At 37.4% G+C, this 16430-nt stretch overlaps 1 protein-coding gene across 4 annotated transcripts in view; it reads left to right on the forward strand.

Moving 5' to 3' along the window:
• LOC149948516 (serine/threonine-protein kinase Nek8-like) overlaps positions 1-14447 on the forward strand; it is a 260812-nt gene extending 246365 nt beyond the window's left edge. The window contains exons 2-15 of one of the 4 annotated variants that reach the window (XM_090173574.1): positions 10879-10929; positions 10991-11196; positions 11257-11489; positions 11557-11688; positions 11754-11965; positions 12022-12092; positions 12157-12332; positions 12393-12504; positions 12579-12655; positions 12718-12835; positions 12902-13052; positions 13128-13270; positions 13401-13568; positions 13639-14447. In XM_090173574.1, coding sequence (XP_090029700.1) covers positions 10883-10929; positions 10991-11196; positions 11257-11489; positions 11557-11688; positions 11754-11965; positions 12022-12092; positions 12157-12332; positions 12393-12504; positions 12579-12655; positions 12718-12835; positions 12902-13052; positions 13128-13270; positions 13401-13568; positions 13639-13799 — 2007 coding nt within the window. In that variant the 5' untranslated portion in view covers positions 10879-10882 and the 3' untranslated portion in view covers positions 13800-14447. Of the gene's footprint in view, positions 1-10729; positions 10930-10990; positions 11197-11256; positions 11490-11556; positions 11689-11753; positions 11966-12021; positions 12093-12156; positions 12333-12392; positions 12505-12578; positions 12656-12717; positions 12836-12901; positions 13053-13127; positions 13271-13400; positions 13569-13638 lie in introns of those variants that run through there. The other 3 variants (XM_090173576.1, XM_090173575.1, XM_090173577.1) reach the window with 3 other exon arrangements.
• Positions 14448-16430: the final 1983 nt, after the last annotated feature.

A 16430-nucleotide genomic window follows, 5' to 3' on the forward strand; every position in this document is an offset into this window, starting at 1 on the left:
TCCCTTTCATCAATACCCGCATCGGCCATATATTTTGAAAATATTTTTTTTTAATTGTTCTGCGTCATACTCGGTTTAAATAGCTCCATTAGTTCGCTGCTTTGATAACCCGAAAAAAAGTTATAAAGAAACATTTCAAATCGCCCTCTGTTTCTAACCCGAGGCTTACCTGTACAAGGAGACATTCGCGGCCGCCGAATATTTTTTTTACATGACGGTATTAAACACCGCGATGCCATTTTGATAAAAACTTTTTAGTTATAATAATTATAATAAAAACATTTCTGGGCAAAGCTATGGGCGATCCCCTGTAACTCCACCCAAGTTTCTAACCTCCAGTGCGAAGTCCATCGTCGCTCTAATCTACAACTATCGCTTCAAATAGTTTCACTTGTAATACTAAAGGTTACTACAGAAGACAGAAGAAGCTTATTCTGAATTTAAAAATACTAAAAACCAAAAGTCTTTATTCGTTTTAGATTAACCCTGTCTATAGACGCGACTAAATACGAAGTTTAGGACTTTCGAGCAATGTTAAGATCATTTTTCTGATTAAAATTTCTTTTCATTTCCCAATTTGGAAAATGGGGCCCTCTAGAATCTTGGGGCCCTAGGGCAGTGCCCTTTTTGCCCAATGGGAAAGACGGCACTGCTCTATGGCTCTATGATAACTTCCTCTAATCTAATTCTGTTTCTATTAAAGACTATTATATAGAACGTTGAAACCAGACATTATATCTTTGTGAGCACCCTGCTAAATTAAATATATTAGAATTATTCAAATGTTTTCTGTAGGTTTACGTTTGGGAATTTTAAACAAGTTAGAATGTACAAGTTCTTCAGACCTTCTTGCCAAACAACCGGGTTGTCTAACAAGGAGACATCCCGAAGTGTAACCCACCGATTTTGAAAAATCCTAAAGGGAATTTATTCAATGGGCAACTGTTTTGCCATGGCAACGAAAAATGTTTTTGACAACAAAAACTTTTCACATTGAAAATAACATGGGAATCTGACAGATTCCTAGGGCCCTCCTGTGAAAAATTTGAACAAATTTGAAAATTTTTAAAATGCCAAAAATAGAAGAAATAGATAAAAGTTGTCGAAAAAAAAATCGAAATTGATCAACTTTTGATAGGTTTAATTTCTATAAAAGTGTTTTTCTGATATCTAAAACGTCAATGAATTCATTTATAGTTAATTCAAAGTCGTTGTCTTCGGATAATTAAAATATTTTGATAAAGCTGGGTTAAACATTTTATAGGACTAAAACTTATGCTTATTTATTTTTATGTACCCTTCTTTAGTAATAGCAAATTAATACATTTTAATAAATTAAAAACAATAATTTAAAATTGGTCTTGGGGCTTTCCGCACAAATATTTTCAGTGGGGGCTATGCGCCTACTTTTTTCTCTTTGTGGACACTGGCCCCGGAGCTCCCACGGGATCGCCGTCCCTGGATTGGAGGATACTATACTATAGCAATAGTTAAAATTCCGTAGGACACAAGACAATGACTTAAAGCTTAAAATTTATTTGTCACGTAATCCACGTATCCTGCTATATCTAAAAATCTTGTGACTCATCAAGACCGTGCAGGAGGGGGCAAAATCCCACGAAGGACTGATAAGGGCCCATCAAAGAGACAACAGGGGGGTTCAAATCAGACGGATTGAAAACGCTCTAAAGGCTCCAGGGGGATAACTTGGACAATGTTTACAAGGCGTGGGGGTGCCAAATCATGTTAACCTGGAAGCAGGAGGGGAGAGGCTAACTAAAGGGCTCGCGAGTAACTTTCGCCACGGGCCTCAGATTGGCTCTGCTTTCTACCATTTTCTTTTTGATAAAAATATAATTTTTAAGTAAAGTATAGCTAAATTTGTGTTGAGCCGTGGACTCAAAATGAGTGAGCCCTCTAATATTTATTCAGAGACCTAGTACGAGACGAGTCCTAAACGAATTGCTTAGGTGAGAAGAGCCCGAGACGAGTCCAAATTCATTAACTTAAGAAAATTGAGCTCGTGACGAGACGAGCGAAAAAATGTAAATCAAATGAGACTGAGGTGAGTCCACAGAAAAAATAAAGCTTAACACGAGTCCGAGACGAGACGTTTCGAATATTGTCATTTTAACTGAGTCTGAACTGAGCCTGTACAATATTTTCCCTTAAATTGAGCCCGAGACGAGCATTTAAACATTTCTGTAAAAACTTTGAGACGAGCCCGAGTCCAACACGGGGCGTGCAGCTATGGGACCTAGCGTTCAAATACGAGAAAAATATTCCCTCTCTCTGCGCGATCTTGCACAGCGCGCCGTCATCTCTCTCATCTGAACAAACCGCTACGCCGATAGAGTGAGTAGCGCTTAAAAATTAGAAGACTAGAAGGCAGATCGGTCGATCTCTCTCACCGCGCCGTGAACCATAACGGGCTAAGATAAAAATCTGATCGCCTACCATGAGCATTCGCTCACTTGATCAAACATAGGAAATAATTTGAGCGTTCATTTTGGAAAGCTTCTCAAAAATTTTGCCCACCTCTGTCTTGAAAACCGCAAATCAAACTTAAACTCCACGTTTTAACAAGATGGCGGTAGCGTTGCGAACTCCATGGAGGCAGATTTTTCCGACGGGAACTCAGTAAGAGCCTGCGTTTACGCGCACAGAGTTTGATTTCGAATCTAGGGTACGTATATCTTTGGTGTATGTCTCTGCAAAGATAATTTAAACTCGTGACCTAGATTCGTATACTGAGAGCTTTCCCATTGACGGCTTTGTTACGAAGCGTTTACCCTTTTCCGGCACGTGACCTCAGAAAAATCGGGCTCCATCGGTTGCGGTAAGGCGCAAACCATGGAGCGAATTTTTTCTGAGTTTCAGAGGGAAGTGGGTAAACGCTATCGGCAACGCGCGAGAGAGTAATTTCGAATCTAGGGTACGAGTTTAAATTATCTTTGGTCTCTGGTTTCTCTCATTAATTATTTTTTACAGATCGTTTTGAATTGCGCGTGCTTGGTGTAAAGGCTTATGGCCATATCAAAGATAATTTAAACTCGTAGCCTAGATTCGAATACTGAGAGCTTTCAAATGGACGTTTCAATAAAAGATACTCGGATTTTACTCCCCTCTCCAAATTCATCTGGGAAGGAACTATTTCCGGTCGGTTGGTTAAACGGTTAGAATGGCTAGCCAAAAAGTCATATTTAAGCCAATTGGAGACGCGTTTTTGCCCTCATGATAATTTTGCGTCAGATAAGAAATGCGTCGGCTCACGGGTATAAGGAACATACTAATGTTAATTTTCGATAATATATTTTAAGGTAAAATATATAATGTTACTAAATCTAAGTATAAGAAGATAATATTATTATTATTATCATCCTCTTATGGTATAAATAATTAAAATTATACGAATATTTTTATATTACCGGGCAATTTTAAGGCTTCTCATGGAGGCAGAGTTAATTCATTTCGTATAAACTTATCTTTCGGAAAAAAGATGAAAACTAATTCCTTTAGAACTAAACGTATTACTTTTGCAGTACGGTATGCAACAAGTGTTTCCTTTTAACCAGATAACCTTTTTTGGCATGTTAAGGCTTAGCAAAAAACCGATGTTATGTTCGAGAAACGTTTCCAGCTTTCTAATATTTTCACAAGCATTATATAAATAGTAACTTATGAGCCCTGGCTGTCGGAAATATTACTTCTTGGCAATTTCTGGGAAGATGTTTTATTTAAGCGCCTATTGGCGGTTTTGTTACGAAGCGTTTACCCTTTTCCGGCACGTGACCTCAGAAAAATTGGGCTCCATCGGTTGCGGCAAAGATAATTTAAACTCGTACCCTAGATTCGAAATCACTCTCTCGCGCGTTGCCGATAGCGTTTACCCACTTCCCGCCGGAACTCAGAAAAAATTCGCTCCATGGTTTGCGCCTTACCGCAACCACGGCCAACTTCGATCACGCGCTGCCACGCTATATAGCGCGGCAGCGCGTGATCGCAGTTGGCCGTGCCACAACCGATGGAGCCCGATTTTTCTGAGGTCACGTGCCGGAAAAGGGTAAACGCTTCGTAACAAAACCGTCAATGGGAAAGTTCTCAGTATTCGAATCTAGGGTACGAGTTTAAATTATCTTTGGTTGCGGTAAGGGGCAAACCATGGAGCGAATTTTTTCTGAGTTCCAGGGGGATGTGGGTAAACGCTATCGCCAACGCGCGAGAGAGTGATTTCGAATCTAGGGTACGAGTTTAAATTATCTTTGGCCATATACACCAATTATCTCTTTTGTTATTTAGACCCATTGAGTTGGGAATATTAATCTAGAGATCCAATCAAATCTGCTCCCCGCGAAACAAGTTTTTGAAAATTACGAATGTGCCGTCTCCTCTAAAATGACGAGAAAACGTTATCATATGACCCGTGGCGCCATCCATTATTTTTAAAAAAAAATCTTATTGCCGGAAAAAATAAGAAAGAATTTATTGGTGTATATGGCAGCGGAGGCCTTCACAGCATGTACATCATACAGATTTAGACAACAAATACAAACAGCGATAAGAAGAGAAATAAACAAACCAAAAACAAAACTATTGGACTCGGTAAAGTTAACGAATGCCAAAGGCGCGGAGCAGAGTACACACGTCCGAAAGAATAGGTAGTACACCTCGAGAAAAGGCCATACGGAGACCCGATACAGAAGGGAGAAAGTCACCTGCAGTAAGCGACGCCAAAAACGAATGGCGGGGACCTCTAGCAGCCCGACATTCAAAAAGAATGTGGTGAAGCGTCTATATCGCCGCGCACTGACCGGAGCGACACACCGAAGACGTTCTTAAGCGAAAACGGAAAAGCACCGCAGCAGTTGGAAGCCGTTCACAGTTAACACGTGCTACTAACGAGTCTTGCCAACGTGGCAACCGAAGACCCGCAATACAGTCCCGTGACGGATCAGTCTTGTACCACCCGATGCCCCGAGCCGAAACAAAGTGGTTCCATGAAACCTGCCAAGAGTCCGTAACCAGAACCCATAGAAATCCCATAGGGTAGAATGCTGCCGCGTAACTGGAAAATAGCCAAACAGCCGTGGCAGACGATCACCGAATACCGACAAATTAGAACTCAAAGAGTGACTACGGCCGGTAACGTACGACATCTAGTTTGTGTAGTCAACAATAAAAATTACTATATACATTACGTCACTATAGTACCAGCAATTGATTGGCCGATGCCTTTTTAATTTTTTATTTTAAAATCAAATTTTTAAATATGGCGGGTGATCGCGGATCATATTTTCTAAAATATAGTATTTGTATATTCATGTACTCCCAGAAATGTTTTTATTATAATTATTATAACTAAAAAGTTTTTATCAAAATGGCATCGCGGTGTTTAATACCGTCATGTTTAAAAAATATTCGGCGGCCGCGAATGTCTCCTTGTACAGGTAAGCCTCGGGTTAGAAACAGAGGGCGATTTGAAATGTTTCTTTATAACTTTTTTTCGGGTTATCAAAGCAGCGAACTAATGGAGCTATTTAAACCGAGTATGACGCAGAACAATTAAAAAAAAATATTTTCAAAATATATGGCCGATGCGGGTATTGATGAAAGGGAAATTAACCTTTTAATTGTTGCTTTAAAGAGAAGACTCAGTAAACCCAACTGGAATATGATTGTAAAGAAATTTATGGCGGTTTCTCTGGCAAGCAGATGGTAATTGTTACACCATAAATACATTATTATAACCTTCCAACAATATATAAAACATAGTGTGGTTATAATTGGCAACGCAGCCACAAATTGTCTCATAAACAGGACTGTAGCGCCGATTATAATGAAGATTGTGTTTGTGGCATAAGAAATTTGTGGTTAGATACAACTGTAAATTGACTTTCATTCTATTTATTATTTTGGAACTTTAAATTCATTTGTGGAAAATTTGGATTTGATATTAAGAAAAAAATAATAAAAATTAAGCAACTGTTAAAAACAATATTATTTCTTACCTGTTTTATTGTGATGTTGTGTTGTATCAAGAATGTATTTATTTATACTCAGGGAGAATGAATATGTCGAGACTATCGACGGACACCTTGAGTCCCTAACCCCGTCACGCTAAGGGGGGGGGGGAAGGAGGCGGTCTTATTTTTTGGGTCCTCGCTGCAGCGTTAATCGCGTCGAAAAACGTTATTTTTAAGAACCAATGAGATTGCAGTATTATTTGATTTTATTAAAGCGGAAGAGCATACCGGGGTCCCCAACGGGTGGAATTGGAGGAACGCTAAAAATAATCTCGACATATTCATTCTCCCCGAGTATAAATAAATACATTCTTGGTTGTATTCTACTAAATATAACTGCATATTCGATTGAAATCGCTGCTCGCAACACGTTCTTGTAAATCGCTCCCTTCTTTTCCTCAGCCTTAGTTTAAATAACTACGAATGGGCCAAAATTCTCAAAGAATATTCAAATCGTTAAAGTTACATTCTTTAATTATAATAGGTATTACTTTTCCTTCTTTTCGGACTTTTCTACTTTCTTAATTCATTTTTTCTCAACTTGTTTGGTTTAATAGTTGGAGAAATTGTACTTATATAAATTATTAAAAGCAAAATTATTACAAACCATTTTATTGTAATGTTGTTTTCAACTAATTATAAATGTATATACCATCTGTAGGCCTACACATTGATTCCAAAATCCAAAATTTCATCAGAGCATGGTTACTTAATGTTTTAATGAAAGTTAGTGTACTGTTTATAATTTCCCAGAGTATCAGGGGAAAAGGTTCATAGAATGAATGAGACCAAGGCAACATAAAAAAAGTAGTTGTAAACCCAGGATTGTAGAAATGTTTACCACAAATTTGATACGCACCAATAATTCACTTACAGGGCTTCCATCAAAATCTTACAAATAAAGAGGGTAAAATAATGACAGTCATTCCAACAGAGAACCAATAAAAGGTTCTAAAATAACAACTACAGCGATATCTTCAAAGTGATTTGACTATTATAAAAGAGGAATTATTGTTTTTGGACAAGTTATAGGCCTAGCCACAAGCCTAAGAATTTATACAGTGCATTTAAAAATTAATGCTTTCTTCTACTGAATCACTTACTAGATAAGATTTAACAAATAATAAATTAAACATTTCTTACCTCTATAAATAAGTAAATACATTTAAGATCTCAATATAAAACAAGTTGGCAAGCCAAAATATACCTCTCCTCGGAAGAGTTTTTAATTTTCAGTGAAGCGTAAATGTATCCGTGGTTCTGCGGTAGAACGCTCACCTATCGTGCAAGAGGGCTCGGGTTCGAATCCCGGCCGATTAAAAAATTATACTACACCCTATGACAAAAAGAGGGCGCTTTTGGAAAAACCTTTTCCCTGATTCTAAGAAACTGCGTACGCAGTGATTACCCTTTGCCCCGAAAATGTGAACGCGTTCGCAGGCCTGACAGACCCACAGACAGACAGACACGGTGGTTGTATAACCCCTCCTAGGGTACAAAGTCCCCTCGGAGAGGTAAAAACCCAGAGCCCTAAATAATAACCCAGCGTAATCACACACAATACTAGCAAGGATTGATACGCAGTTGCTTTACGTCGTTCAAGTTTTGGCAAAACCTTATTTACAATTATGAACGCGTTAAACGCGGTGGCTTCCAAGCAGATTGACCTAGGCTTAATGTTTTCAAAGCGCACCAACGAAAGAAATGGAGCTAACTACTTCCAAATCGCTCAAAATATTCCACATTTATAAATATTAAATGAAAATATTAAAAGCTTGATATATTTACCGTCATATTTACATTATTTTTGTAAAGCAATTAAGAACTCAAAAGCGAAATAATCGATGAAAAACCCATGATAATCCTATGCGAATTTCCTGAGCTTAGCCGTCGAAGGCATCGTCTGCAGCTTTCAAATTTATTCCACGATAGATTACGCGTCGGGCGTAGCGTAGTCACTATATTGCCTCTCATTGGCTGAAAGGTACCATGTGATTAAATATGACCTGGCGACAGGCCCGGCCGTAGGCGGCAGCATTCTAGTTACCTATGAGATTTCTATGCCAGAACCGAAACCCGTGTTTTAAGGTAGCTTTTGGTGCGAGGCAAAAAAACCATCGGCCGCGCAGGATGGTCGATAACCGCTACTGTGGCACATTTGTCCGCCATCTCGTTCCCTGGGATACCGGCATAAGCCGGACACCACAATAGTTTAACACGCCCGGGGTAACTGTGACAGAGGCACCGTAAACGTAGCACTTGAGGGTCAGGGCCGTCCCCCAAAATCATAGACAAGGCCGATTGTGAGTCGGAGCATACGACAATGTTCCCGAGACCTTTGAACGAACCATTGAGAGATAGACGGCGCCACGGGTAGAATGATAAAGTTGTCTCGTCATTATTTTGGGAGCAGACGGTAGTATGCTTTTTTTTTGCGAAATACTGAAATCCGACGTTTTTATTAGACCTCTAGATTAATATTCCCAACTCAATGTCTAGATCCCCTCCCCCTCCCCCCTCCTGGTTTTAAAAATTTGACAAGCCTTTTGACAATTGACAGTTTGGTCAATCTGCTTGGAAGCCACCGCGTTTAACGCGTTCATAATTGTAAATAAGGTTTTGCCAAAACTTGAACGACGTAAAGCAACTGCGTATCAATCCTTGCTAGTATTGTGTGTGATTACGCTGGGTTATTATTTAGGGCTCTGGGTTTTTACCTCTCCGAGGGGACTTTGTACCCTAGGAGGGGTTATACAACCACCGTGTCTGTCTGTCTGTGGGTCTGTCAGGCCTGCGAACGCGTTCACATTTTCGGGGCAAAGGGTAATCACTGCGTACGCAGTTTCTTAGAATCAGGGAAAAGGTTTTTCCAAAAGCGCCCTCTTTTTGTCATAGGGTGTAGTATAATTTTTTAATCGGCCGGGATTCGAACCCGAGCCCTCTTGCACGATAGGTGAGCGTTCTACCGCAGAACCACGGATACATTTACGCTTCACTGAAAATTAAAAACTCTTCCGAGGAGAGGTATATTTTGGCTTGCCAACTTGTTTTATATTGAGATCTTAAATGTATTTACTTATTTATAGAGGTAAGAAATGTTTAATTTATTATTTGTTAAATCTTATCTAGTAAGTGATTCAGTAGAAGAAAGCATTAATTTTTAAATGCACTGTATAAATTCTTAGGCTTGTGGCTAGGCCTATAACTTGTCCAAAAACAATAATTCCTCTTTTATAATAGTCAAATCACTTTGAAGATATCGCTGTAGTTGTTATTTTAGAACCTTTTATTGGTTCTCTGTTGGAATGACTGTCATTATTTTACCCTCTTTATTTGTAAGATTTTGATGGAAGCCCTGTAAGTGAATTATTGGTGCGTATCAAATTTGTGGTAAACATTTCTACAATCCTGGGTTTACAACTACTTTTTTTATGTTGCCTTGGTCTCATTCATTCTATGAACCTTTTCCCCTGATACTCTGGGAAATTATAAACAGTACACTAACTTTCATTAAAACATTAAGTAACCATGCTCTGATGAAATTTTGGATTTTGGAATCAATGTGTAGGCCTACAGATGGTATATACATTTATAATTAGTTGAAAACAACATTACAATAAAATGGTTTGTAATAATTTTGCTTTTAATAATTTATATAAGTACAATTTCTCCAACTATTAAACCAAACAAGTTGAGAAAAAATGAATTAAGAAAGTAGAAAAGTCCGAAAAGAAGGAAAAGTAATACCTATTATAATTAAAGAATGTAACTTTAACGATTTGAATATTCTTTGAGAATTTTGGCCCATTCGTAGTTATTTAAACTAAGGCTGAGGAAAAGAAGGGAGCGATTTACAAGAACGTGTTGCGAGCAGCGATTTCAATCGAATATGCAGTTATATTTAGTAGAATACAACCAAGAATGTATTTATTTATACTCGGGGAGAATGAATATGTCGAGATTATTTTTAGCGTTCCTCCAATTCCACCCGTTGGGGACCCCGGTAAAGAAATGGAGCTAACTACTTCCAAATCGCTCAAAATATTCCACATTTATAAATATTAAATGAAAATATTAAAAGCTTGATATATTTACCGTCATATTTACATTATTTTTGTAAAGCAATTAAGAACTCAAAAGCGAAATAATCGATGAAAAACCCATGATAATCCTATGCGAATTTCCTGAGCTTAGCCGTCGAAGGCATCGTCTGCAGCTTTCAAATTTATTCCACGATAGATTACGCGTCGGGCGTAGCGTAGTCACTATATTGCCTCTCATTGGCTGAAAGGTACCATGTGATTAAATATGACCTGGCGACAGGCCCGGCCGTAGGCGGCAGCATTCTAGTTACCTATGAGATTTCTATGCCAGAACCGAAACCCGTGTTTTAAGGTAGCTTTTGGTGCGAGGCAAAAAAACCATCGGCCGCGCAGGATGGTCGATAACCGCTACTGTGGCACATTTGTCCGCCATCTCGTTCCCTGGGATACCGGCATAAGCCGGACACCACAATAGTTTAACACGCCCGGGGTAACTGTGACAGAGGCACCGTAAACGTAGCACTTGAGGGTCAGGGCCGTCCCCCAAAATCATAGACAAGGCCGATTGTGAGTCGGAGCATACGACAATGTTCCCGAGACCTTTGAACGAACCATTGAGAGATAGACGGCGCCACGGGTAGAATGATAAAGTTGTCTCGTCATTATTTTGGGAGCAGACGGTAGTATGCTTTTTTTTTGCGAAATACTGAAATCCGACGTTTTTATTAGACCTCTAGATTAATATTCCCAACTCAATGTCTAGATCCCCTCCCCCTCCCCCCTCCTGGTTTTAAAAATTTGACAATCGACAGTTTAATGGAAAAATATCAAAGAACACGGGTGGTTGGAAGAGGAGCCTATGGGTATTTATTCTTCAAATCTCACTGAATGTTCTACAAAAAAGTTATATTACTTCCTTTACAGCACCGTTTATCTATGCAATCGACTTTCTGACAAGAAACAAGTTATCATCAAACAAATACCAGTTGAACAAATGTCAAAAGAAGAAATGCAAGTATCATTGAATGAAGCCAAAGTACTAGCTATGCTTCAACATCCCAATATAGTAGCATATCACGAAAACTTCATTGAGGATAAATCTATTGTCATTGTCATGGAATATGCCCCAGGTACTCTTATAAACTGAAGTGTCTTGAAACTATTTAATAAGTATTCTCACATCAACTTAGGTGGAACTTTATTAGAATTCTTACAGCAGAGAGAGGGAATACTTTTGGAAGAAGAAAAGGTTTTAAATTATTTTTGTCAACTTGTTTTAGCACTTCATCATATTCATTCCCGCAACATACTGCATCGTGACCTCAAATCTCAAAATGTTCTCATGGATAAAAAACAAGAAATTGTTAAAGTAGGAGATTTTGGCATCTCCAAAGTACTTATAAGTAAAAGCAAAGCTTGTACTGTAAGTTCATGATTATACCCTTCCTACAAAAATTTCCCAATCATAAAAAAAAGAGTTATTAACTCAGGTTGTAGGAACACCATGTTACATTTCTCCAGAACTTTGTGAAGGAAAGCCATACAACCAAAAAAGTGATATCTGGGCATTGGGATGTATTCTTTATGAACTTTTAACACTAAAAAAACCATTTGAAGCTGATGTATGTGTGTATAAGTTAGAAATAGACACAAATTATTTATCCTGATCCTTTTATTTAATTTATAGAATTTACCAGCTCTGGTTGGTAAAATCATGAAAGGCTCCTTTGAACCAGTGTCTACAAGTTATACTAGTAATTTTAAGAAACTACTTACTAGCATGTTGGAAACCGATGCGTCAAAAAGACCTTTGGTTAATCAAATCATGGCCCATTCGGCCGTTTTGAAAACAATCTTCATGTTGTACACCACAATAGGACTCATCCCATGTGAAAAAAAGTAAAAACATTCTTAATAAATAACCCTCTAAAAATTAAATAAATCCACTTTTTAAGAGACAATGAATACTCTCCGGTGTATAAAAAGAACCTAGATCCTTTTGTAGGATTTGTAAATAATACTGGGGGTAATATTTTGAGTGATGAAAAATTATAACCTGATGTTTATGGATTAATAAAAAAAAATTTCAGATTCAACGCAAAATTTAGACCATTTCTCGATATATAAAATGTACAATTATGGGGAAATGAGCAATGAGCCTCAAATCCATAATATAAACCCAAAGCTCTGTAACATAAAACACATAACCAGCAGTAAAAGCCGAGCAATGATTCTTGACAAAAACGGATCCTCATTTTACAGAAATGTAACTGAATTAAATTGCTTTATCAATTAATGAAAATATTAAATTATTTATCTGTTCTAGGAAACTGAAGATCAAAAAATCTCGGATTTCATTCCATGTTTTTCAGAAGATAAAATTTCTATTCAAATTGGGCAAGTTGCATGTGGCGAACACTTTACTTTATTACTAACTAGTAAATATTTAATTTTGTATTATCTATCATTTCCACAATATCACTGTCAATTTTAATTTAAATACTCCCTATAGATAGGGGAATTGTCATGACGTTTGGAAAAGGATCAACAGGATGTCTTGGTCATGGAGATTACCAAGATGTTCTACAAGTATATATGCAATATTCTCAAAATATTACAAATTATATTGAACTCATAATTGGATGTCATAGCCAAAAATTGTGGAATCCCTTTTGGGGATGGACGTAGTGCACATATCTTGCGGTTCTCAACACGTAATGATAGTCACAAAAGAAGAATTTCTATTTGCATGGGGACATGGTGGCTATGGTGAGAGGCGCATGAATGTTGGGAAAATCTTAGCTAACATAAAAACCACCATGATATTACTTACAGGTAAATTAGGTTTGGGTAAAAATGAGATTTGTCTACTGCCTCAGAAAGTTACGTTGGCATCTAATGTAATTCCATGCCAAACCATTTGCAGTGACAATGCAACTTTCCTAATAACCAAAACTTGTGGCCTTTTAGCCACTGGCTCTAACCGGTACGAAATTTAAATATATTTAGTTAATTAAAATTTGTACAAAAACCTGGTTGTGTAATCAATTTTTTGTAATAGTCATAATAAGCTGGCCATGGATAATGAAGATGGAATCAGCATTGATACAATGAGGATATTTTGTTTTATAAATTCGGAGCCTTTGAATCGCTTGAAAATCAAAGCTGTATCAATGGGAAAAACGCACAGTGCCTTCTTCATAGGTTTGTTCAGCCCTATTTTCTGTGTAGGAAGCATTCTTGCTGACCAAATTGTTTGCGATTTTAGTGTTATGGAGGCCCTGTTTCTCAACAGAGGTAATATAATATTACTATTTTCATGTAATTTTTACAGACAGTGGCCAACTCTACACAGTGGGATCGAACAAATGGGGTCAGTTAGGATGGGGACAAACTGGTCTAACTCACAATATGCCTGGTCAAGTAGAATTGGGGGAAAATTATCTTGATACTTTCATGTCCATTTCTTGTGGCGAGAAGTTTACTATGGCTATAGGACATAGTACGTTTGAATTAAGCAATGATCTTCTGATCATTGATACAGTAAATTTTCAAATAATATATATTATTAGGTGGTCAAGTGTATATCTGGGGTCAACTGGGTAAAAGGGATAATCTTAAAGGCTCAGTCCTAACCCTCCAAGGTTCTCCAATTTTGTCAGATTTTGGAGTTGCAGTTGACAATCAAGCCTTACTAATCGTTAAAGAAAAAAATATCCAGCTAATTAATTAATGCCATCAAGAACTTAGGTTACTGAGAGAGTACATGTCTACCTTCTAGGTTTGCTACCGTTATCTACCTGTATCTTATGAAAATAAAGTCTTATGGTAAATTGGTAATAGCCGCGAATGGGTGTATAGTTCGATTTCGTGCTGCCTTACAACTTGTCACCTTCAAATGGCACCATCTGGGGCGCTTCAAAATTCTAAGAATTCCCTTGATAGTGAGAATTTTTTTCAAAATTTTTACTGTCCTTCTCAGAGTCACAGGAGGTGACGTAATCTCTTCTCACGAGTTCTCTTGAGAAGAGTGAACATTCTCACTTGGTCAAAAAATAGGGATTTTAAAAATAAAAATGGTAGCTAATATTCTAATCGGTTTACTTGATGCTGAAGAAAATAAACATTATGATATTTTTAAGTTAATTTATAATGAAATATTTCCTTTTAAATTATAATTAAAATGTTTTCTTAATTCTCATATTGTCGTGAAATCGTGTAAAACGAATATTTATTAGACACACAGACGGATTGGAATTAATTTACATTTAAAACAGTAGCGGCGCTAATGTTTTTTCACAGGTGGGCTAAGACTTTTGTGGCCCTTACAACTTTAGTGACCCCTTATAGTTTTGGGGCTTGTCCTCCCAAATGTCTTTTATAACGTATACATCTTTAAAAATTTAACTCGAAGTATAAATTGCACTCTTCTCTTTTTTTTTTACTAAACTCGTCAAGAACCAAACAAGGATTCTTTATTGTCTCTCAACCTATTAGCATATGTAACATAATTACTCATAAGTATGCCACTGTACCTTTATTCCATTCAAAAATCTTCACTAACGGTTTGTTTCACCATGAACCAGTAAAAAGGTGGACTACGTTAGATTTTAACCTTTTTATTCATCCTAGTAATTTTGGGAGTCACACTATTGGCTACTAACATATTTATTTAAGCCAATGGAAAACCTCTAAATTGAAAAGGAATTTTTTGCGTCGGAATTTTAGTCAGCCCAATGTAGCTTTATTGATATTTATAAACTGGCTCGGTTTGTGCGGATGAAGTTAAATTATAAGTAATTTAGAAAAATAAAAGGTTGGGGAAAATGACCAATAAGTGATCGCTTTCCGAAAATGGAACAAGTCGTCGAAGCGGGATATTCCACCAGCGTTATTAAAACCCATATCAAGCCTAGAAGAGTTAGGCGTAGGATCAAAAGAATCTGCAAAGTCTCTAACCTTATAGATGCGCCAGAAAAGCTCAAAATGAATTTCAACTATTTTTCGCAATAAACCTGCTTCTTTTATTTGACAATGCAAATTTATTTTAGAACGTGAGTCTCCGAGAACTTAGTTAATTGGCAAATTAATTACATTAATAGAACTTGACACTATATTGTAGTTCATTTTAGCTCCTAAGCCTTGGTTGTTCAAACCGGATTTTTACTAAAATAATGGCCGTCGGTTTATCAGACGTAGAGCTAATTATACGACGACATAATCGGCATTTGAGATTCGGTGACGTCAAATATGACGTAGGGTACGGATCACGCAATATCTTTGAAACAAACCGTTAGTGAAGAAATAGAGCTAGTGGCATACTTATGAGTAATTATGTTACATATGCTATTAGATAAATCTCTATTTATAGAGAGCAAGGCTAAATTTGTTAATCGATTTTCAGACATAGTTGTTCTTAAAATGATTCGAGTCTATTAAGTGTACTAAAACTACGCCCCGAAATAGTGTATATCTACTAATAGTTAATTAGCCTTGAAAAAGGCTGTTGAAATAATTTAAAAAATAAAATATTATTAACTAGTTTATACATTAAACAAGCGCATTAAGGCTTCTTTAAACCTCGAGGTTGAAGTCCGCCCTTGCTAAAATAATATAACAAAAAAGACTAAACAACAACTTATAACTCGAGAAAGACTTGCAAAAGAAAACTACCTAGTTCTGCAGCTCAAAACGAAATGGAAACTGTTAAAAAAATAAGCAGCTTAGCGGGAACCAAAGACTATATAACTTCGCAAAAGTGGTGAAATCGAAAAGACCCAAAATTTTCCAGAAAGCGAGAAGAGCAAGGTCGTTTTATTGTTGCGGCTCTTATCGCGTTTACTGGACCCCCTACTGACCTTGTATCCGTCCTGGAGGGGACACATGAATGTCCGGGGTATTTCCCTAAATTCCCTTCAGCCCTTTCCTTTTCTTTCCATTGTCCATTTAACTTTCTTTCAATTTCTGCTTCCTTTTTCTATCTGTTTATGGTCTTCTGTCATAAATTGAAATATGTGGCATCTTAATCATAAATATGTGGCCCTTTTAATAAAAATATGTGGCCCCTCTCAGAAATGCAGGGGGGCTAAAGCCCACTTCAGCCCACCCTTAGCGCCGCTACTGATTTAAAACAATTTATTATCCACTCAAATACCTGTCCCTTATTTGTCGCAACGAATGACTCAGGTCTACCTATATATCACCATGGGCCAAATAATGATAAATCCAGGACATGACTCTATGCGAAAAACCCGTCCAACAGCGCTAACACCCGACCACTATTGCCCCTATTGGGAAAAATGCGCGATCGCGGACCTACGTCATTTTGGGGGCAAATTTTTTAGGGGCAGTTTTCAAAAATAAT

Source organism: Leiobunum rupestre, chromosome 4 (genome assembly GCF_980474605.1).
Source record: "Leiobunum rupestre chromosome 4, qqLeiRupe1.1.hap1, whole genome shotgun sequence".
Classification (NCBI taxonomy): Eukaryota; Metazoa; Arthropoda; class Arachnida; order Opiliones; family Sclerosomatidae; genus Leiobunum; species Leiobunum rupestre.